At 47.3% G+C, this 23,568-nt stretch overlaps 1 protein-coding gene and 1 pseudogene across 3 annotated transcripts in view; one reads left to right on the plus strand and one right to left on the minus strand.

The window, feature by feature from the left end:
* The window catches only part of LOC105471182 (chloride voltage-gated channel 1), a 38,575-nt gene extending 19,138 nt beyond the window's left edge, over window positions 1-19,437 (minus strand). The window contains exons 1-12 of one of the 3 annotated variants that reach the window (XM_011723537.2): window positions 19,156-19,437; window positions 15,632-15,752; window positions 14,739-14,870; window positions 13,984-14,112; window positions 13,629-13,762; window positions 12,092-12,169; window positions 10,983-11,061; window positions 3,806-3,931; window positions 3,387-3,471; window positions 3,051-3,152; window positions 2,203-2,287; window positions 1,789-1,938 (exon numbers count right to left, since the gene is read on the minus strand). In XM_011723537.2, coding sequence (XP_011721839.2) covers window positions 1,789-1,938; window positions 2,203-2,287; window positions 3,051-3,152; window positions 3,387-3,471; window positions 3,806-3,931; window positions 10,983-11,061; window positions 12,092-12,169; window positions 13,629-13,762; window positions 13,984-14,112; window positions 14,739-14,870; window positions 15,632-15,752; window positions 19,156-19,335 — 1,401 coding nt within the window. In that variant the 5' untranslated portion in view covers window positions 19,336-19,437. Of the gene's footprint in view, window positions 1-1,788; window positions 1,939-2,202; window positions 2,288-3,050; window positions 3,153-3,386; window positions 3,472-3,805; window positions 3,932-10,982; window positions 11,062-11,580; window positions 11,660-12,091; window positions 12,170-13,628; window positions 13,763-13,983; window positions 14,113-14,738; window positions 14,871-15,631; window positions 15,753-16,238; window positions 16,468-19,155 lie in introns of those variants that run through there. The other 2 variants (XM_011723538.3, XM_011723540.2) reach the window with 2 other exon arrangements.
* Window positions 19,438-22,338: 2,901 nt separating this feature from the next.
* Window positions 22,339-23,031, plus strand: LOC105471181 (adenosine 5'-monophosphoramidase HINT1 pseudogene; annotated as a pseudogene).
* Window positions 23,032-23,568: the final 537 nt, after the last annotated feature.

The raw sequence follows: 23,568 nt of genomic DNA on the forward strand, positions 1-23,568 counted from the left end.
CTGTCTCTAGTCATAACATCACTGAAAAGTACATTAAATAAACAGCAAAAAATAGAAGAACATTTTAAAATATTTTGAATTTTTTTTTCTGTTGCAAGCATAAGATTAGCTAAAGGTTAATGATGAAATACTATGTACTTGGCACACAGTAAATGCTTAATAACATTTATTGAACAAATGAATATATGAACTCACTGTAGCTACTGCAATATAAATATAACTTAGTGACTCATATCCTGGGAAAACATAGATTTATAAAAGGTATCATAAATAAGTTAATAGCAAGGTATTCAAAAGCTTGAAAGTTCAGTATGGACAGACTTATAAATGAGAACTCTAATATATAGAGGAAAGTGTTGTGGTTAGGCAAGACACACTATTAGTAAAAAGATAATCACCACAAAAGAAAAAAAAGGCAATCAACTTTTTTTTTTTTTTCTTGAGACGGAGTATTGCCCTTGTCGCCCAGGCTGGAGTGCAATGGCACAATCTTGGTTCACTGCAACCTCCACCTCCTGGGTTCAAGCAATTCTCCTGCCTCAGCCTCCCAACTAACTGGGATTACAGGCATGCGCCACAACACCTGGCTAATTTTGTATTTTTAGTAGAGACAGCGTTTCACCATGTTGGTCAGGCTGGTCTTGAACTCCTGACCCCGGATGATCCACCTGTCTCGGCCTCCCAAAAGTGCTGGGATTACAGGCGTGAGCCACTGCGCCCGGCAAGCAATCAGCAATTGTAATAGATGTCACAACCAGGGTTAGGAATAAAAATATCTTATTACAAGGCAGTAATTGAGAAGTCTATAAATACATAATCCTTGATGGGCAGATATGAAAAAAAAGTGATGTAAAAGAGATCATCTTTTATTGCCCAGTTGAAGCTAGAAGAATCTGGTTTGGGAATAGAAAATCCTCACAGCTTCATCACCTAAATAGAGAATAATAACATTTATAAAAATTATGTGTAGTCACTAATACAATTAATTTAAATATTTTATCCCTTTTGAAGCTCTACAAAAGAGATTATTGACAAGCCTGGGGAAAAAAAGATGCTCAAATCACCTAAAAATGGATCATCAGATACATGGAGAATGAAGTACTTAATTATCTAATAAGTGGGGGGATTTGTTTAATTAATCCAAGGCTTTTACAGTTATTTATAATGCTTAACTCTATCTTGTACTTTTTTACTTGGCTATTGTGATGGCTTAGTCATTTAGCAAGAAGAACAATTAGAAGGGTTAGATAACTATGCCAAACAACACTAAATTGACATGAATAGAGCAATTAACTCAGATACTGGTTTACTTCTACAGCAACTTACTATTCTATAATTATTATTATTATTTATTTTTAGACAGAACCATGCTCTGTCACCCAGGCTGGAGTGCAATAGCACAATCTCGGCTCACTGCAACCTCCACTTCCCGGGTTCAAATGATTCTCCTGCGTCAGTCTTCCAAGTAGCTGGGATTACAGGTGTGCGCCACCATGCCCAGCAATTTTTTTTTGAATTTTTGGTAGAGATGGGGCTTTGCTATGTTGGCTTGGTTGGTCTTGAACTCCTGGCATCAAGTGATCCGCCTGCCTCAGCCTGCCAAAGTCGTGGGATTACAGGCGTGAGCCACCTTGTCTGGCCAACTCTATGGTTTTCAAATGACTTATTTTTAGGTTGGATGAAGACCAAATGAAGTTCTACCCCTTCCTACCCTATGCAAACCCTGGGTTCCTAGATGGAAAACAGATAGAGCTAAGTTTAGGGTGTTGCTATTGTCAGGAGCAGTACCTTCATGACGAAGAAGAGAAAGATGATGATGACAACGTTGACACGGGGGTGAATCCACACAGCTGACTGGCCCAGGCTCTCAAGATCACCTGCATGTTTCACCCACGTATTGTTGTCGAACAAAGTACTGATGGCTTCTCGGGGCATCAACTGAGAGAGGAAGAAGCAGAAGGGGTGGGTACTCCAGGGATCTCCTGTGCTTCCTTTTTTAGAAAACTTATTCCGCAGCCTCATTATTCAAGGGTCTCTTTTGCCCTTTTCTCAGGGAGAATCGCAAAAGTCTATCCTTGGACAAAACTACTTATACTCTGAAGCCTGAGGGATGTCCGTGCTGTTTCCTCTTTCCCATGCGGCCCCAGTAACCTAGTCATGTGCTTAGTGACCCGACCCCACCTCAGCTCCCCAAGAGCTGACCTCTCCGGCCATGAATTGACCCACTCCTGGTGGGAAGGTGAATGAGGCAATGACAAAGGTAACAATTCCAGGATACAGCAGGCGGCTGAAAAAGAAACAGAGTTAACCCCCACAATTCAGCCAACTCACAGTAAATACCATACTGAACGTCGGCAAGCTGAAGCTTCCTGTCTTCCACTGTAGTCTCGTTTATTTAACCGAAATTCTCTTTACACACACAAAAAATATTTGAGGCTGAGTGCAGTGGTTCATACCTGTAATCTCAGCACTTTGGGAGGCCAAGGTGGGCAGATCACCTGAGGTCACAAGTTCAAGACCAACCTGGCCAACATGGTGAAACCCCGTCTCTATTAAAAATACAAAAATTAACCAGGCACGGTGGCACATACCTGTAATCCCAGCACTTTGGGAGGCCAAGGAGGGTAGATCACCTGAGGTCACAAGTTCGAGACCAGCCTGGCCAACATGGTGAAATCCCATCTCTACTAAAAATACAAAAATTACCTGGGCATGTTGGCCCACGCCTGTAATCCCAACTACTCAGGAGGCTGAGGCATGAGAATCGTTTGAACCCAGGAGGCAGAGGTTACAGTGAGCTGAGATCACACCACTGCACTCCAGCCTGGGTGATGGAGTGAGACTCTGTCTCGAAAAACAAAAACAACAGAAAAATAATCTTTAAATGGGAGACCACACAATTTTCCCCCTCACCACAGTATCAGGGCTTCCTTATATTTTCATGCAAGCCACTCAGAGGCATTTAATGCCTTTCCCAAAGATAAAAAGGGAGGAACTCTTGGAGAAACCAGAAAGTAAATGGGTAGGGCAAAAGAAGGGCGGTGACTCACTGCTTAGCAAGAAACTGGCTGAGGGCCTTGTGATTTCGGACACCCAGCATGACTTGGCGATGCAGATACACAAATACGGCTCCCAGGAGCCCACAGCAAATCCTGAGGGTGTAATTTATAGAGTTGGAATCTTACAGATGTGAAATCCTCATCTCTTGGACCTGACTACTGCAGGGAAACAAATACCAGGCTTCCGTCTTTCCTATCGGCCCACATCCCCCCAGCAATGTACTCTATCTGTGCCAACCCCACCTTCTTTCTGGCTTGGGTCCCTTCCAATCTACAGCCTCACCCCACACCCTGCTCACCACACACAGAGCAGGTAACCCCACTGACCCGATGACAGCAAAAGCTGGTAGTTCCTTCAGGTCAAAGGGGAAATCCATTCGGAAATTGGTTCTGAACAGAGCAGTGATGGTGACTGTAGGATGGAAAGGCCAGGATTATGGTGGGAGCTTTGTAGAAACCCAACAGGGAAACAGAGGTGGGCAGTTTTCAGGATTAATTCCTTCCTTCCTCCAATCCCAGTTTCTCCTCTTGAATGTATTTTCCTTTTTTCTACGCACACCCCTGCATGGACATACTCTCCCACTCCATGACCTGTATCTTTGTCATACACCCTTGGGCCTTGGTCCCACCCCACAAATGATCCCACCCATTATTCCTTTTCTGAACTGCCCCACAGAGTTTTCCTCTGCACCTCATTCCCAGTCTTTCTATTTCACACAGCCTCCACCCCAGGCCTCCTTGGTTACCAGCATCCTTGTTCCACACTGCCAGCACTCGGAACACGAAGGCGCTGAACGTGGCTGCAAAGAATCCTCGCCAGTAGTTCCGAACAGCAAAGTAGGTGGAGGTGACCTCGATGCTAAACAGCACTCCTGCAGGGGCACAGAAGTGTGGTCGGGGGCAGACAGCAGTGAAAGGGCTCCCCCACACTCCCCACTCCTTGGACCTAAGGAGCTTTTGCTGAAACATGAATCTGGGAGGAAGCAGTAGTGGCAAGTCATGAACTCTTGGATTCCCATGCTCAAAACCACACAACCGCTCAGGCTAGGAGTTTTTTATTCTTATTTTTATTTCAGACAAGGGATGGGTTCAACAAGACATAAAGAAGGTTGAAAATGAATGGGCCTTCAACTTCCAAAACATGAGGATCAAGTGTCCGTGCCCTCTGCATCCCTTAGAATGTAGGGTGGAATGGGGTTCACAACTGTCAGATATCCACAGGGACTAAAAGGTAGTTGAAAAAAATCTGCAGAAGAGTTAAGAGAGAGAAAGTTCCAGAGCAGGTCCTCAGTAGAGTTGCCAAGCAGAGCTCAGGATTTACAGGGACTCTCCATAGCACCCTCCTCTGGACTTTCCTACCACTCTACATATACCATGTACCCTGGAGCAACCTTATAAGGAAGACAGAACAAAAATAGGAGGGGACTTTGCAGGAGCTGACAATTCTCGATAGTTCAAGAAAAGAAGGTAGAGGAGTCATACCAATAATAATAATGATGATGATGATAATAATAATAATAATAATAATAATAAACTAATACTAGGCCGGGCGCGGTGGCTTATGTCTGTAATCCCAGCACTTTGGGAGGCCGAGGCGGGCGGATCACCTGAGGTCGGGAGTTCGAGACCCGCCTGACCAACATGGAGAAACCCCCATCTCTACTAAAAATACAAAATTAGCAGGTCGTGGTGGCGCATGCCTGTAATTCCAGCTACTCGGGAAGGCTGAGGCAGGAGAATCGCTTGAACCCAGGAGGCGGAGGTTGCGGTGAGCCGAGATCGCGCCACTGCACTCCAGCCTGGGCAACAAGAGTGAAACTCTGTCTCAAAAAAGAAAAGAAAAGAAAAGAAGAAAACCAAAAAACTAAAAACCTGACTTAAAAGGACCAACGCAAGGGGAAAAGCCAAGAGCCTAGAAGAAGATAAAAACAATCATGCTTAAGAAAAGTGGGTGAGGCAAAAGGAAAGCTAAGTAGTAGTTCTAAGTAGTACTGTTTCTGAGCGTAGGTGCTGGAGCAGAAATTGAGGGGGTAGATCTACAGAAAAAGAACAAGGGTTGGTAGGGACAAAGTAAGGAATGCCAGTGAGGGCATAAAAAGCAACACTCAAGAGAGGCAAAGAAAAAAAATCTTTCAACATATTAAGAATAAGGGGGGTGGACTTTAATCCGATGCAAAGTAAAAATTGATGACAAAATTACCTAAAACCTAGCTAAGCCTCATCTTTATCAAAAACGAGGAAAAAGAACCAGGGAAATGCAACCATGCACATAATTGGATGAATGGAGATGAGGCCTGACCTCAGGAAACCTTGAACTAGGCCGGTTTGTCCCCTTTCTCTCCATGTGAACAGAGTGAACGCCCTCTTCAGGCAGCATCTCACATCCTAGTAATTTTCTTCTCCCTGTGCTATACTCAAAAGTCACATCTCTTGAATCCCCCAGGACCACCACCTTCTCTTCTATAGGTGACACTCAACTAGTTACATCGGGTCATTTGCTCCAAGGGGAGGGTGGCCTAATGGTTACATCAGGTCATTTGCACCAGGGGGAGGGTGGCCTAATGGTTACTCCTGAATACAGCAGCTGCTGCAGTTTGGCAGAGGATTTCCAGTGGTCAGTCCCAACTCCCCTTCCCTGGGAAGCCATCCAAAATCCTCCTCTTCAGGTCGAAACCATCTGTCCTTCAGCCTGCGCTCTCAGAATTTTGGGTTACTATAGCACTACCACTTTCAGATCCAGATATTTGTTTACATTTCTGAGATCCCCTAGGATTGAAAATTCCTTGGAGGCCGGGTGCAGTGGCTCACGCCTGTAATCTCAGCACTTTGGGAGGCCGAGGCGGGTGAATCATGAAGTCAGGAGTTCGAGACCAGCCTGGCCAACTTGGTGAAACTCCATCTCTACTAGAAATACAAAAATTAGTCAGGCGCGGTGGCAGGCACCTATAATCCCAGCTACTTGGGAGGCTGAGGCAGAATAATTGCTTGAACCCGGGAGCCGCAGGTTGTAGTGAGCCAAGATCGCGCCACTATACTCCAGCCTGGGTGACAGAGCAAGACTCCGTCTTGGAAAAAAAAGAAAAGAAAATTCCTTGGAAACCAGCACCTAGTACGGTGCCTGGTGCATAATCAGGGCTGAATGTCTATTCTAGGGATGAGCAGGGGAGGAGAGGAAAGGACAGGATGAGGATAAAAGAGAACAGAAGAGAACAGAATTTCAGGAAACAGAGCAAGGCAATGGGCAATGTGGGGCAGACAGAGCTTCGTCAATCACCCCTTCTGCCCTGCTCTTCACATCACATCAGGTAAGCAGCTACCTCTGGGGCCTAAAAGAAGGATTTGACACAGCAGGAATTAGGTAGTGAGTCTCTCTCCTTTTCTATACCAGTAACAAAAGCAGTCAGCTTTGATTTGCCTGGGTGTAAACTATCCAACTGATGAATATTTTACAACAATTTTTTTGAAATCCTGGGCTAGGTTTTCTTTCCCATGACGTGGTTCTGGGACACTTTCCCTAGCAGTCTGTCACTGTATGCTCTGGAATGAGAGCTAATTTTAATATTAGCCTGAGCCAAACATAAAATGTGCAGTTAAAAGGAAACAAAGCATTAAAAACAAAAACAGCTTTTGGAAACTCTCCGCTCAGGTTCTGGAACATTGCTCTCTTCTCCCACCCTGGATTCCCTCTCTACCTTCTCTGCTGCTCCTGTGCCTCTGCCCAACCCCAGCCTTTGTCCTTGGTCTCCTACTCCTCCTATTCACAAACACACTTTCTCTCTCAATTTCACGTATGCTCGTACCATCACCTACACCTATAAGCTGCTGATTAGCAAAGCTATGTTCCTGAGCTTCAGACTCGTCAACCCTGCTGCAAAAATGGTATCACCTAGATATGTCATAGGAACATCAAACTGAACACACTCAAAGTGAAACGTATCAGCTAGCTCCTCCCACCAGATCTGTTTCACTTCCCGTATACCCAATCATGGTTACTAACACCACTATCCACCCAATCGCCCTTGTAGGAAAGCTGGGTGTTAGCCTAGATCCCTCCTCTCTTTTACCCCACACAAAATTAATCACCAAGATGCCAGGCACAGTGGCCCATGCCTGTAACCCCGGCACTTTGGGAGGCCGAGGTGGGTGGATCACTTGAGGCCGGGAGTTTGAGACCAGCCTGGCCAACATGGAAAAACCCCGCTTCTACTGAAAAAAAAAAAAAAAAAAAATTAGCCAGGCATAGTGGCACTTGCATGTAGTCCCAGCTACTGGGAGGCTGAGGTGGGAGAATTGCTTGAACCTAGGAGACACAGGTTGCAGTGAGCCAAGATTGCACCACTGCATTCCAGCCTGGGCCAGAGAGCAAGACCCTCTCTCAAAAAGAAAAAATAAAATTAATCACCAGGTTATATCAATTTTACTTTCTATCATTCTTCTCTTTCTCTTCTGCCTCTGTCCAGTGCAGTCTCTTATTACACAGCATCAGGACTATGACAATCGTCTTCTTGTTAATCTCAGATTAATCCTGTTAATCCTCAGGCCGATTTTGTCCTGCACACATCTGACAAAGGGATTGGGTGGACACTCAAGGCTGGCCATGTCACTTCCTTGTGCACAAGTCTTTCATGGCTTTAATTCACCCATGACAGCATTTCCCAAAATCAGGTCTGTGAGATACTACAAATCCCACGAGACAGGGTTCTGTGGGAAATGGTGCGTTAGAGCTACATTTTAGATATTCCCAATGCGTGTCACCATATCAAATGTTCTGGCAACTTTTTCTTTTTCTTTTTCTTTTCTTTTCTTTTTTTTTTGAGATGGAGTCTCACTCTGTTGCCCAGGCTGGAGTGCAGTGGCGCAATCTCGGCTCACTACAACCTCTGCCTCCCAGGTTCAAGCAATTATTCTGCCTTGGCTTCCTGAGTAGCAGAGACTACAGGTACCTGCCACCACACCCAGCTAAGTTTTGTATTATTAATAGAGGTGGGGTTTCACCATATTGGCCAGGCTGTTCTTGAACTCCTGACCTCGTGATTCACCCAACTCGGCCTCCCAAAGTGCTGGCATTACGGGCATGAGCCACCGTGCCTGGCCACTGATAACTTTTCTAGTTTCAGAAAGAACTGTCTCTCTAACCAAGCACTTTCCAACTGATTTATAGAACCATTTTTACACATTAGATCTACAAAACCATGAAACACATTTATGCAAATCCTAGTCTAGAGAATAAATTCCATATTCTTATACATAGCCATGAGGGTCTCCATAATTCAGTCCCCCTTTACTTGTCCAGACTCATTTGCTATTATTCCTTCCTCTGTATCCCCTGCTAATACGCAGCTACTGCCCCCATCTTGACTTTGCAATGCTGGTTCCTCTATCCAGAATACCCTGCCCCCACCATCCTCCTTGCCAGTCCTACTTATTATTCAAGCCTCATATCAAACACCACCTCTTTTGTGATGCTTCATGGGCTCTTGTAGGCAGGTTAGCATAAGGTTCCCACTGCACTTTGCCCCGGCTGCCACTGGGCCACTTTTTCGAGTGGGCTATGACGATAGGTTTGCCTGCCTGTCCAGCCTCTCAACAAGGAGCACCCTGAGTGTGCAAGATCCAGCACAGGGCCTGGCACAGAATGGGAGCAAGATGCTTGTCATTTTAGCAGAATGCTGAATTCTATTTGTTTCATTAGTGTAAGAAATTAAGAGCTGACTCCATAATGAATATAACATTTCAATACTAATTTTCCTTTCAGAATTATTCAGTATTCATTTTAAAAAATCAAGTAATGGGCCAGGCACGGTGGCTCACATCTGTAATCCCAGCACTCTGGGAGGCCAAGGTGGGTGGGTCACTTGAGGTCAGGAGTTTGAGAGCAGCCTGGCCAACATGGTGAAACCCCGTCTCTATTAAAAATACAAAAAATTAGCCGGGTGTGATGGTGCGGGCCTGTAATCCCAGCTACTAGGGAGACTGAGGCATGAGAATTGCTTGAACCTCGGAGGCAGAGCTTGCAGTGAGCCAAGATGGTATACTCCATCCTGGGTGACAGAGCAAGACTCCATCTAAACAAACAAACAAACAAACAACAACAACAAAAAGCCAGGAATGCCACCTGCAAATACCTTTGTCATTTACCATGTAATACAAACAGCCTAAACATAGCACCTTAATTTTTAAGTTCTTAACAATTTCTTGTGTCAACAGCAATGCTTTATCTGTGAATTTTTTCTTTTTTTTTCTTTTTTGAGACAGAGTCTCGCTCTGTCACCCAGGCTGGAGTGCAGTGGCCGGATCTCAGCTCACTACAAGCTCTGCCTCCCAGGTTTACGCCATTGTCCTGCCTCAGCCTCCCAAATAGCTGGGACTACAGGCGCCCGCCACCTCGCCCGGCTAGTTTTTTGTATTTTTAGTAGAGACGGGGTTTCACCGTGTTAGCCAGGCTGGTCTCGATCTCCTGACCTCGTGATCCGCCCGTCTCGGCCTCCCAAAGTGCTGGGATTACAGGCTTGAGCCACCGTGCCCGGCCTCTGTGAATTTTTTCTTCCCTTTTCTACCACAATGGTTTCAGAACTGTTGCCTCTAACTTCTCTATGATCTTTACCTCTCCCATACTTGACACAGGTCCAAGAAGAACCTTTCTGATTCTTCTCAGAAATTCCAGTGTTATGAGGAAAATGCAAATTCTCTTCACATTCAGAGAATCTGGCTGATTGAAACAAAACAACAAGAGTCTCCCAGTCTAAAAATATTCTTTAGACCTCCTGGATTTGAAAGGCTAAAGAGTAAATAAAGGTGAAAGTGGGTACAAATGTAAGTGTGAACGTTTAACATGTGCAAAAATCCAAATACACTATCCTCCACTGACAAGGATTAGTGCTTTTAATGAGTAGAGCTGAGGACAGAAATGTAAACAGGATGCTAGCTGGTATGCTTGCTAACTTGGGCTCCGAAGTCTGTGCTTTGCCACAGTGTTTGCATAAGTTAGATCATGCATTTGCATTAACTTTAAACTCTTCTCCATTTATCATTCCTGCGCCAAGTCATTTTAGTTCCCTGGAAGACTCTATGAAAAGATTGCTTAACATTTCCATAACTGAAAAGAAACCTCTAACAGTGGGTCTTTTAAGAAGCAAATGCCCTTCCTGCAATTTTGTTTCTTCACATATCTACTTAGTGTCCTTTTTATCATCAGTGAATCCAATGAATGACCTGTATAATTCTGCCCTGCTAATCTAGCGTTAATTGATTTTGATGAGTCAATACACAGATACGACTGCTTTCTCCGACTACATCCATTTGTTAATCATCCATGATAAGGAAAATAATCTGAGAAATCACTATTTGCCTTATACTTGGAGAAAGAGCTAAACTTAACTTTAAATTGCTATCAAGGGACATTTATCCTTTGAAACTCTCCTAACTATTCCTCACTAAAAGCTTACCATTAATCTAAATAAGGTCTACCTGAATTCCCATGCAATTAGTAAAGCACAACAAAATGTGGATTTTTCCCTTGAAGGAGGAAGTTCATAGAGTTCTCCGTTAGAGATGTCATCAGCGTAGGGCAAAAACATCCAACAATACAAACAGGTTTTAAAATAATTAAGGGAGCCACGGAGACTGCCTTGGTTTTAATTCCCAGCTTGGACCTTACTAACAGAATGAACTTGCTCAAGTCACTCTCCCTCTCTGTAATTCAGTTCTCTCCTCTTCCTCCTCTGGAATATCAGTCTCATATGGCTTTGGCCAGGAGTAAAAGTAAGTGCTTAGAACGTTGCCTGGCACATAGCAAACGCTTACTAATAATCAGCTATTCTTGTAAATAACCTGGTAATACCAGCACTTATGGATACTGATTCAAACTGTTTTGGGAGTCAGGCCAGGCAAGATGATTGATGGGGGAGGGGGCCAATCACTTGCCTCCAAGTGGTGTCCCAAAACAACAGCCGACTCCCACAGCACAGCCCACCGTCAGGATATCAGAGTAGTAGTATGGCTGCTACTAGGGGAGAGACAGACAGAGAGACAGGTGGAAGAGAGGGAGGTGGGCAGGCAGAGGACAGGAAAACAAGCAGGGATGGGGAATAAGGCAGAATGAGAGGCCTAAGTCACAGGGAGTCCTTGTGGTCCCATGTCCCCTATAATTCCCAGGCCAAGAGAAACTCAGTGAGTTTGGCAAAAAGGAATTAACCTCATAGCACAGCACCAAAATGAAATAGAAAATAGAAAATGAAATAAAAGTTAGGCAAATATATGCCAGGCATATAAATCAACAAATGATAAGCAGAAAAGAGACAGCAAGAACTCCAGAAAGCAGTACTAATACATCCTGCACCACACAGCAAGCAGTCTCAAAAGAATACACAGCCCTTTGGTGAAAAAATATAGGTATCTGGATCCTAGGGGCTGTGATCCACAGTCATTCCCTGGATGCCCACTCCAAAGCTTGTGGCAGCCACCCAAAACCCCCTTCTAAGTCTTGCTTAGGCAATCGGGATAGGGAGGAAGTGCAACTTGCCTCCAACACGGGCTGCAAAGCAGCATCCCACGCCCACCGCACAGGCCGACACCAGGAGGTCAAGCTGCCCAGGCACGGTCTGCAACAGAGAAGCACGCGGGACAAGGGGGTGGAGGGGTGGGGCAGGCGGGGCGTATGTAAGAGGTGGGGTGAGGGATTGGGAGCTACACAGGGAAGGGGGAGCACAAGAGGGAAACGTGGAGGGAAACTGACACAGAGGGGATGGTATGGACTAGCAGGGAGAGCATGGGAACAGACCACAGGCCAGCCCTCCATGTGGGGGCACAGGTCAAAGAGGGGTGGGCATTCAGAGGACAGGCACAGGTTAAACAGAGGCATTATGTGTCTAGGGTAGGCGGACAGGGGGACGAGGAAGGGAGCGTGGATTAGTGCGATGCTCCTTCAGCACCACAGCCAGCCCAGAGCAGAGGCAGCCCTCCCAACACCCTGGACACACAGCCGGACTCCTTCTACCACCTGGCCCCGGCTCATTTCGCTGTCTCAACCTTACCTCATATACCCCACAGAACACAGACATGAACTTGCTGAGGACAGCAGCACAGATGCTGGCAATGTGGACGAAGGGGCCCTGGGGGAGGGGCAGCAAGGGGGCAGAGGTCAGAGGCCCGATGGAGGCTCTGCAGCACTCGCTGGACTAACATTCCTTACTCCAGGCACTGTGCCAGGGGCTGCAAATACAGGAGTTACGCAGAGGTCCCGTCCTCACGAGGCCTCATCCCAGGGAGGAGGAAGAGGAGAAACCAGTGTGTTTCTCCTCTCCAGAGAGCAAGGGTGGCGGAGGGTGGGAGGGCACGTGTTTAGAGAAAAGAGCCTGAGGAGCCTCCCTCAAGTAGAGCTTTGAATGATAGGCGGGAGGGAGCCACGCAGATGTCAGGAGGAAGAATGTTCCAGGCTGGGAAAACAGCACACAGGGGCCCTGAGGGGCCCAGGGCAGAATGACTGAGGGACAGAAAGGAAACCTGTGAGCCAAACACAGGGAAGCGGGGGCAGAGGCCTGGAGAGAGGAGCAGCCGGAGTTCACGGTCTCGAAGGCCATGTAAGAAGCTCCGATTAGGACGGGGCGTGGTGGCGCATACCTGTAATCCCAGCACTTTGCAAGGCCAAGGCGGGCGGTCACCTGAGGTCAGGAGTTCGAGACCAGCCTGACCAATATGGTGAAACGCCATCTCTACTAAAAATACAAAAATTAGCCAGACGTGGTGGCGTGTGCCTGTAGTCCCAGCTACTCGGGAGGCTGAGGCGGGAGAATCACTTGAACCTGGGAGGTGGAGGTTGCAGTGAGCCGAGATCGCACCACTGCACTCCAGCTTGGGCAAGCGAGCTAGACACTGTCTCAACAACAACAACAAAAAAACTTTCAATTTTATTTTAAGAGGCATGGAAAGCCTTAAGAAGTTTTTGACCAGGGGTCAGATGAGGCTGATTCCATTTTAAAAAGATGCCTCTGGCTGCTGGGTGGAATATGGCAGTAGGGGGCAAAGGTGCACACCAGCAGAGAACAGAAGGAGGCTGCACCCTACTGAGCAACCTTGAAAATAGCACAGCCTCATTCTCAGTCCTGGTTTTCTCAGATTCAAGCAAAGGAATTGGTCTGGATGATCTCTAAGACAGTGTTCTCAACCAGGGGAGATTTTGTCCCCCAGGGTCCATATGGCAATGTCTGAGGACATGCTGGTGTCACAACTGGGGGATGCTGCTGGGCATCTAGGAAGGGTCAGAGGCCAGCAATGCTGCTAAGTCCCCTCCACTGCGCAGAACAGCCTCCAACAGCACGGAGTTATCCAGCCCCAAATGTCAGGGGTGTCCAGGCTGAGAGCCTGCTCCAAGCTCCCCAGGCTGTGCGGTTTTTGTCATTGGACCCCAGGTGGAGGACCTTCCAAAGCACTTCCCCTTCCTAGTGTCCCCTGGCCCTGGCCTTGGTCCTGTTCCTCTGATCCTCTTCCACTCCCAGAGCTCCCTCTAGAGTTGGTGCCACCCTGGCTCCTGAGGGCCCTTCCCAGCTCTTGCTTCTGTCATGCCAGGCCTACCTCTTTCCCCACGGGGATGCCACTGCCCAGGCCCGCAGTCAGGGCGACAACCTTGGCCACAAAGGCTTTTATCGTGAGGTATTCCTTCAGGACAACCCCACGAAGTATTGTCTTCATTTCAGGGATTCCAGAGCCTAAAAGCGTTGAAAGATTATGTGCGGAGTCAAGGTGGAGGTTAAAAGGGAGATGACTGTTCAGAATATGGGAATGGGAATTGGAGAGGGCTGAAGAGGCAGTGGTGGGGAGGGTGGGGCCCGGCAGCACCGGACTGTGGGTGGGGCTGGATGATGGGGGAGACAGACAGGGCCCCTCTCAGGCCACCCAGCTCAGGCTGAGTCTGGTGGCAAGTTCTCACCGACAGCCTGGGGAGAGATGAGGTGGCAGAAGAGGGCGCTGAAGAGGATGAGGACGAGTGGGAAGGTGACCCAGACCAGGAACTGCAGAGGAAGGCTGGGCCGCATCTGCGCGTAGGACCACTTGTAGGCTGCGGAGACACATGCCTGGGGTTAGGCAGAGTGTGGCTGAGCAGCTGTGTCCACAGCACCAGGAAGTGTACCTGGCGTGTTCTCAGGCCGTGCTCATTCTGTGTGCCCCTTCCAAGATGGTGCTGCTCTCATTTGACACATGGGAAGCCTGAGTTATAGGAGGTGATGTGGCCTGTTCCAGTTGGTAGTTGGTGGCTGTGTCATGAATCCCACTGGAGTTTTGACTTCTCCCTTGCCTTCCCCTCACCCTGCCCTGGTGTGGTGGTTAGCATGGGACCAGCTAGAACAGATCTGGCCCTTGAAGGGCTGGAGGACTGGGTGTGACCAACCACCCGGTGTGCCCAGAACCAAGGGGCTTCCTGGGATTCAGGATGTTCAGTGCTGAAACTGGGAAAGTCCCTGGGAAACTGGGGCAAGTTGGTTACCCTATTAGAGGGCATCCACTGTTTGGGTGGCAGTGAGTGGAGGGGCGTAAGAAGTGGAGCAGGGCTAGGTCTGGTCTTTTATGGGCCTGGAGTCCCACCTGATCCCTCTCTGTGCAACATTCGTTTCCCATAACACACCCTGCTTACCCTAGGTAGAAACTCCAGAAACAGCTGTGGGCAAAGGTCCAGGTTAAACCTACCCTGAAGGCTTTTGGCACTGACGTAGTCCATGCTCCAGCTGACCAGAGCCATCAGCAGTCCCAGAAGCACCAGAAAGATCCAGTCTTCCCCTAACTTTCTTCTCACCACCTGTCCCAGGCGGCGGACACAATCTAGGAAGAGATGGGGGGAAAAAAAAAAATATATATATATATAGAGAGAGAGAGAGAGAGAGAGAGAGAGAGAGAAAGAGAGAGAGAGAGAGAGAGAACAGCTAACCAGTCACTACTTTGGGTGCTAGACCCAAGATGGGAGGGGAAGCTTTGGGTCCATACATCGTACGCACTGAGTTTCTCATTACCCCTCTGCTGATCGCTGCTCTGGCCCCGGCAAAAGGCACCAAAGTCCAACTCCCCATGAATACTTGAATTCCTTTCTAAAACTCATTTCTTGAAGTTGTGGGAGGAATAACAGGGAATAGGCAAAGTGCAAAGGAGGTGGAGAGAGGTGCCGTTTCCTTAATACTTAGAGGGGCCAAGCATGGTGGCTCACACCTCTAATCCCAGGACTTTGGGAGGCTAAGGCGGGAGGATTGCTTGATGCCAGGAGTTCAAGACCAGCCTCAGCATCTCTACAAAAAAGGTTTTAAAATTAGCTGGGCATGGTGGCATGTGCTTATAGTTTTAGTTACTGGAGAGGCTGAGGCAGGAGGATCACTTGAGCCCAGGAGTTTTAGGCTGCAGTGAGCTATGGTCACTCCACTGCACTTCAGTCTGAATGACAGAGTGAGACCCTGTCTCTTAAAAAAAAAAAAAAGGGTAGAGTTTTTGTAGCAGGGAAAAGAGTACGTATGTGCAACGGGATGACCAAGTTATTCTCCTAATCCCTATACCTCTTTCTACTCCAGATTTATTTATTCCTCAGTCCCCATCACCTTGACATTTGGAATAGTGATCCTCATCCTTGCTGTCCACGGTAGAACTGGAGCCCGTCTTCTTGGGCATCCCTATGTCCCGCTCCCTGTCTGAGAATTGTTCTTTGTGATGGCCATAAATCTGGACAGAGAGAGAATGATCAGTGTCTGCCTTGTTGAAGAGTAAAAAAAAATAATAGACAGAGGGCAGCAGACAGACTCACAGAAGAAAAGAGCAGCAGCTTTTTTGAATTCTGGGAGTTGACTGCATGCAGGGTGACTTTGTGGTCATCCCTGCCCTCTAGTCTCCACCCTCCATTTCCGCATTTCCCACCCTTTCCCTTGTCCATTCATCCTACCTTCTCTCCACCCATTCTCCAACCTGTACTCACCTTGATCCAAGGTAACCTTTATAAAGGAGGCCAGTTTCTGCTTTGAAGCAGAGGTACAGGACTGTGCTGAACCCAGCAGCCCATATCAATCAGGTGTTTTGTGTCACTGCTTTCTGTATGTCCCACAATTTCCCCAGACCACCTGCATTAACTTTCCTCCTAATATGAACGGTGAGGACAGACTGGATTATCAGGGCAGTCTTGGTTGCACTTTGCCTTGGTGTGTCTAGCCTTACCTGAGGCGCCTCAGGTCCTCTGTCAAGCTTCAAGCCCATCTACCTCATCTCCTAGCGCTTGTATGCACACACAGGAACTAGCTTGAAAAGGCAGGTCAATCTACTTCTTCCTACAGCCAGATAATTAGACCCCCCACCTGCCCTACATGTGAAGGGGGCAGAGCAGCTCCCTCGGATCTGGTGGCCCTCCACTTCCATCCCGAGACAGAGCACGGGTGTCTGTGTGGAGTATGCAACAGCTCAAACTGCTTTTAGCCTGCCCCACTCCCACTGCACTAACCGTCCTCTGGGGCCAGGGTCAGTCCAGGCCATGTTGCTGGATTCTGGGAGAGCCTGAGTAGAAGAGATCTGATTTCACAATATGAGCAGCATTTTACGCCGCAGTCCTGAACAGGCACACGCGTGAATTACCCTGCTCGTGGCTGTTTGTCTTCTGGGTTAGTGACCGAGGAAGGCAGTGTTTCCTTCCAAACCCTACCTGGGACCCAGAGAGAGAAGATACTTCCCAGTGGAAGTCAGACAGCTGAGGCTGTCTCAGCTCCTCGAGGCCCCAGGCCGGTGGAGACGAGGAAGGGGGTTGCCTCATATCATCATACCTGGGCTGGGAAAACGCTTCAAGGGCCAGATCTGTTCTAGCTGGTCCCATGCTAACCACCACACCAGGGCAGGGTGAAGGGAGGGCAAGGGAGAAGTCAAAACTCAAGTCTACAAGTGATACAATGTCTGGGATTTGTTAAAAAGTATTCCACCGTGTAAACCAGGCTCAGTGGTTCACGCCTGTAATCCCAGCACTTTAGGAGCCTGAGGCGGGCAGGTCACCTGAGGTCAGGAGTTGGAGATCAGCCTGACCAACATGGAGAAACCCTGTCTCTACTAAAAATACAAAAATTAGCCAGGCATGGTGGCGCATGCCTGTAATCTCACCTACTCAGGAGGCGGAGGCAGGAGAATCGCTGGAACCCGGGAGGCGGAGGTTGCGGTGAGCTGAGATCGCGCCATTGCAACTCCAGCCTGGGCAACAAGAGCGAAACTCCATCTCAAAGAAAAACCAACAAACAAACAAAAGTATTCCACAGTGTGTAGAGGGGTGAGGGTGGGGAAGGGGAGAACAGATGGAACAATAGTGACAAAACATTGATAACTGGGGGGTTCTTGGGGCTTCACTATACCATTCTGTTTTTGTGTAAGTCTGAATTTTCCATAATAAAAATGAAACAAAGAAAAACTAATCCAAACTCTTGTTTGCTTTTGAGACCTGTAGAAAACAGCTCAATTTTACTCCCCAAACTAACCATAGCTTCCCAACACGAGGCTTCATGCTCACCTGGCCAGTCTCCTCACTGTCACCAGGAAGTGCCATAATGGCACTGTTACTCAAGTTGTCATCCCACCCAGGTACGACCACGTACGTCAGTGAGAGCACAGGGCCGGGGGAGGGGTCTTCCCCCCTACTGATCCCAAATGGTGTTCAAAGGCCTAGTCAGACCCCGCTATCTCCAGGGAACCTTCCCAACGCTCGATACCAGCCTACACTGACCTGTATGTCCCTGTTCTCTACTGGGTCCCTGGTGCTGCCTTTGCAAATACTCCTGGGGGTTGGTCAGGGACTGAGAGCAGATCCTTTTGACCCCCAATGTTGAGATCCCCTGCACAGCTCATGCCTCAGCTTCCCAGCCCTAAACCTAAAGGAACTGTAGGCTCCCTATTAAAAAAAAATTAATTAATTAAAAAAAGTATTTTAAGTTATGACCAGACGGGGCGCAGTGGCTCACAGCTGTAATTCCAGCACTTTGGGAGGCCAAGGTGAGTGAATTACCTGAGGTCGGGAGTTCGAGACCAGCCTGGCCAGCATGGCAAAAACCTGTCTCTACTAAAAGTACAAAAATTTGCCAGGCGTGGTGGCGGGTGCCTGTAATCCCAGCTACTCAGGAGGCTGAGGAAAGAGAGTTGCTTGAACCCAGGAGGCAGAGGTTGCAGTGAGTCCAGATAGCACCACTGCACTCCAGCCTGGGAGACAGAGTGATACTCTATCTCAAAAAAAAAAAAAAAAAAAAAAAGAGAAAGTTCTGGCCAACTGACCTCTGGACAAATTCTATCCTCTGTTGTTCTCTGCATTCTTTGGAGGGAGAGGCACACTTACTTATTAGCCATGACCTATCTTTTTCCATGACAATTTCACAACCTTTCCTTTAGTTGTGCCCATCCCCATTCCCCCTTTCCTTGGTGGTCATATCCCACCAATCCCACAGCAGGAGGCTGCTCATCCCTAAACACTCCTAATTAGTCTGCATACTTCTGTTGCTGGGATCACATCTCTGCACTTTTTCAGGTGCCTAACACTTAATAGGTTCTTACTTGATCATCTTGCCACCTAAAAGCTTGATTACATCTCTGCTCATTTTGATGTTGGTAGATCTTTGATCACTGATATGCAATTCAGTCTGTTTTCTACACTTGTCCAATTCCTTTCTTCTGCCTTTCACAGAAAGATTCGTGTGTTTGTGTATTCTGCAGAGGGTCACAGAGGCAGAAATCTGGCAGTGTCTGCCTGTGGGTGAGGGTGTAGGAGACAGCTCCCAGCACACTGCAGTGTGGGCTCCTACGCAATCCACTCCACGTAGGTTATGTAAGCACGAGCTATTCGTGCATGTGAGGCTCTGCTGTTTCCCCATAAGATTCGGGTACTCTGTTGGTAAAGGTTGTATGAAAGTGCATGCATTTCTCTCTAAGTGCATATTTAGGTGAGCCCAGATTTCCAAAGATTTTAATATTTTGAACACATTACCATGTACTTGTTTTTTAAGTTAAAAAAATGTGACACTGCTCCCTCTTTTTACCCAATTCCTAATTTTCACCAGTCTCTGGCACCACTGTCTCCCCTCATCCGTGGCTCCCCTCTCCCCTTATAGCACTTTACCTGTGTGGGGTGGACGTTGTGTCGGGGGCCTGCATCCTTCCGGAGCCTGTGCTGGAGGCCCCCGTTCTCAGAGGGCAGTCCGTAGCTGGTGCAGTGTTCAAAGGGCATATACTGGTACTGGGGGTCACTCCCCCACCAGCTTTGTTCACCCCCATGCTGCTGTGACCGGGATTGCTCCATGTTCCCTCCCCCCGAGCTCCGGCCAGGCCTTGGCCTGCTTGCCCCTGTCCTTCCCCCAGTGTAGCTCCTTAAGCCTCTGCTCTTGCTGTCCCCAAGGCGTCTGGGGCAGCATGCCCACCTCCAGCTATTTATAGCCCCTTCTCCATCACATGATCCCCCACTGCCACATCTGATCTGCTTGGGGTCGAAGCAGGTGTGAGTGCAGTGCGGGGGTGGGGGTTGGGATGAGGACCTGAGGGACAGCCCCACAGGGAATTCCCTCTGCTGAGCCAGTGGCATTGTCCCCCTCCTTAGTCACCAGTAGTAGACTTCCAGCTCCATGTCACTGGTCCCTCTATAAATATCGCCTGGATCTGGATGAGAAACTGCTGAGTATGCTCTCAAACCTATGTGTAGAGCCGGATCTGCATGGAAGCCCTCCAGCTGCCCATCTCTCTTCTTCAGGATGCGGAAGGTGAGGGGTGGGTGCTGGATAAAGATGAAGTGACTCGAAGATCTGGAAACACTGGGGCGTTAACTCACCTGGGAGAGTAACTGGTGCCTCTCTGCCACCTCTCCTGGCTGGCTTGTTCCCAACTCTGTGTCCACCCAGGGTTCTGTCTGGCCAGCTCTGCCATCCCATCCCATCCCATGTCCAGCGTTCTTCTCCAGCTCTTTGCCCTCCTGTCTGCCAGAGGCTGCTAATAACAGCTTGGGGGCATCCCCTGATCCCATCCTTATCACCCGCTGGGTGTGGAACGCTTATGGGAAGTGGGAAGTCGGGGGTCGGTAATAGACTTGGGTTCTAGAATTTCTCCCACTTCCCAGACTGTTAGGTGTCAGCCACGCTGCTAACCTGGAGGGACTGAGCTTCCATTTGGACTGTGGAGCGCCCACACTGGCTCCATCAGATAGATTACAGGGGAGATAGCAGGGGAGAATTGAAAGTAGACAAGAGGCACAGGGAAGGGAGAGGTGGCAAAGGAGTGAGGGCTTCTCATGACAAGCCCGACAAACATGAAAGATGATGGGGAAGTGTTCTCTGCTATTCTTCCCTTTTCAGGTCAATAAATACTTTTTGGCCAAGGACAAACTTTTCTTTCTGGCATCACATTATAAAACCAATTTTCCTATGACATATCTTCCCTATGAACTCGTCACTATAGGAGAAAAGTTATGAACTGGGCCGAAGTGAAGTTTAGGATCCATTACCAAGTGGGGTCTGTCCCAGGACAGTCCAAGTTTAGGGACTGCAGGGCAGGGACAGCAAACATCTGGTCTACAATGTGATTTCGACCTAGGCTAAATGGAACCACCCAAAGCAAGAGGGAAGCCAATATCATTAAAAGTACTTTTTCTAGGGCCTCAACATCATTAATCATCAGGAAAATACAAATCAAAATCATAATGCAATATCACCTCGTACCTATCAGGATGGCTATCATCAAAAAAGCAAGAAATAGCCAGGTGTGAGGGCTCATGCTTACAATCCCAGCACTGTGGGCGACCAAGACGGGCAGAATGCTTGAGCCCAGCAGTTAGAGACCAGCCTGGCAACATGGGGAGACCTCGTCTCTATAAAAAATACAAAAATTAGCCAGGCATGGTGGTGCATGCCTGTAGTCCCAGCTACTTGGGAGGCTGAGACGAGAGGATCACTCAGGCCCGGGAGGTGGAGGCTGCAGTGAGCTGGGAAGCCACCACTGCACTCCATCCTGGCTGACAGAGTGAGATTATGTCTCAAAAGAATAAATGAATAAAAAGATGAGATAAATGTTGGCGAGAATGCAGAGAAAAGGGAACCCTTGTGCACTGTGGGTGGGAATATAAACCGGTATAGTCATTACGAAACAGTACAAAAGTTCCTCAAAAGGTAAAATCAGAACTGCCATATGACTCAGCAACTCCCATATATCGAAAGGAAAGGAAATCAGTATCTTAAAGAAGTATCTGCACTCCCATGTTCATTGCAGCATTATTCACAATAGCCGAGAAACGGAAAGAACCTAAGTGTCCACTAACAGATGAATAAAGAAAATGTCATGTGTACATAAATATATATAATGGAGTACTATTCAGCCCAGACAAAGAAGAAAATTCTACCATTTGTGACAACATGGATGAACTTGGAGGACATTATGCTAAGTCAAAACATGACATTATGCTAAGTCAAAACATGACATTATGCTAAGTCAAAACATTGCAGACGCAAAAAGAAAAATACTGCATGATTGCACTTGTATGTGGAATCTAAAACAGTCAAACTCATAGAAGCAGAAAGTAGAGGGTAGTTGCCAGGGGCTGGGCTGGAGTAGGGGATGGGAGAATGGGGACATTTGGTCAAAGGATACAAAGGTTCAGTTATACAAGATGAGAAAGTCCTGGAGATCTAATGTACATGGTGACTATAGGTAGTAATACCACATACTTGAAATTTGCTAAGAGGGTAGATCTCGAATGCTCTCACCTCCCTCCACTCCCACAGCAACTATGCGAGGTGATGGATACGGTAACCGGCTTGATTGTGATCATTTCACAATGTATACATATATCAACACATCAAGTTGTACACTGTTGGAGGCCGCACAAATGTTTCTTATGATTAGGCACAATTGAAGCCTGTCAGTAACAATATGAACCTGTGATCAATTAAGCAGCTGACCAATCATTACCTCCTCCTTGTTCTTGTTACCCAGTAAATATCAAGGGCTGAGAAGCTTGGGGGGGCTACCTTTGCTCACCAGAAGCAGGGAGTTCTCTTCTCCATGTTGCCTTTCCTTAAAACAGTTTCTTTTGTCTTAAGTTTTCATTTCTACATTCGTCCCTTTGTTTAGTCATAATGACGGTTTCAAGTGGTAACAGTAGTAACTGCTGTAATCGTGGTCTCAAGTAGTAGTTGTGGCAGTCAGCCACAGTACACCTTAAATATGTATAATTTCTATTTGTCAATTATACACCAATATAGCTTAAAAACATCTGCTCTGACAACAGTCCCACAAACCTCAAGGCCTATGAATCTCTCCAAAAAATTACAAGTGAATCGAGAAACTAAAGATTCTGTGATGATACCCACCTTTTCTGCAGGCAGAAAATAAGGACAGACATCTATGGGACTGGCATGAGCAGAAAGGATTACTTTCTTAATAAAGAAAATAGAATCCATGGGTTCCGCCCTCCCTCCGCGCCTCTACCCTGGCTGCTGCATGCGAGAGAGGCTGAGATGGAAGGTGAGGTCGCCAAAGCTCAGGTCACTCGGCCTGGTGGCAACACGATCTTCGGGAAGATATCTGCAAGGAAATCCCAGCCAACATCATTTTTGAGGATGACCGGTGCCTTGCTTTCCACGACATTCCCCCTCAAGCACCGACACATTTTCTGGTGATACCCAAGAATCGTAGATCCCAGATGTCTGCAGCAGAAGATGATGACGAAAGTCTTCTTGGACACTTAATGATTGTTGGCAAGAAATGTGCTGCTGATTTGGGCCTGAATAAGGGTTATAGAATGGTGGTGAATAAAGGTTCAGATGGTGGACAGTCTGTCTATCAAGTTCATCTCCATGTTCTTGGAGGTCAGCAGATGCACCGGCCTCCTGGTTAACCACGTTTTGGGGATAATTTTCCCTTCTCTAGGTGATGATTAAGTTAGGCAAGTTCCAGTATGTTAAACAGCACACTTATTTTTGCCTGTGTATGGAGAGATTCAAGAAATAATTTTAAAACCGCAGACATAACAAAACACATTGTTGCATGAAAAAAAAAAAATAGAGTGCCAAGGTAACATTGTATTCCTTGGAGGGCTTCAGAAACAAGATTCTCCCCTGTTTGTGGAGTATAGCTCTCCTGAAGGTAATCAGTTGCTGTCGGAACTTGATAAATATAAGCAGCAAATATGAGATGCAATTATGATTTTCTTACTATTTCTGAGAAAGGCAGGTCCCTAAAACAGAGCAGCCTAGTCATGGACTCTGAGATTTGAAGGCCGAGACCAGTGGAGTGAGGAAAGTACTCACATCCAGCCAAGCTGAGTGGAAGTGTGTGGTCTAGAAGGAAAGCACCAACTGCAATTCTTAAAACCAGATTCTGAAATTAGGAGGGTCAAAGACATCTACAGGCTGCCAGTGCTGGAGGACAAGGGTTTGAGAGTAAATATCCTGTGTTTGAAATTAGGAATAGTTTAAATCCCATGGGTTTAAATCCCTGCAAGAGAACAAGAAAAGAAAATGTAAACCATGCCCACTCCTCACTCCATCAC

This window comes from Macaca nemestrina, chromosome 4 (genome assembly GCF_043159975.1).
Source record: "Macaca nemestrina isolate mMacNem1 chromosome 4, mMacNem.hap1, whole genome shotgun sequence".
Lineage (NCBI taxonomy): Eukaryota > Metazoa > Chordata > Mammalia > Primates > Cercopithecidae > Macaca > Macaca nemestrina.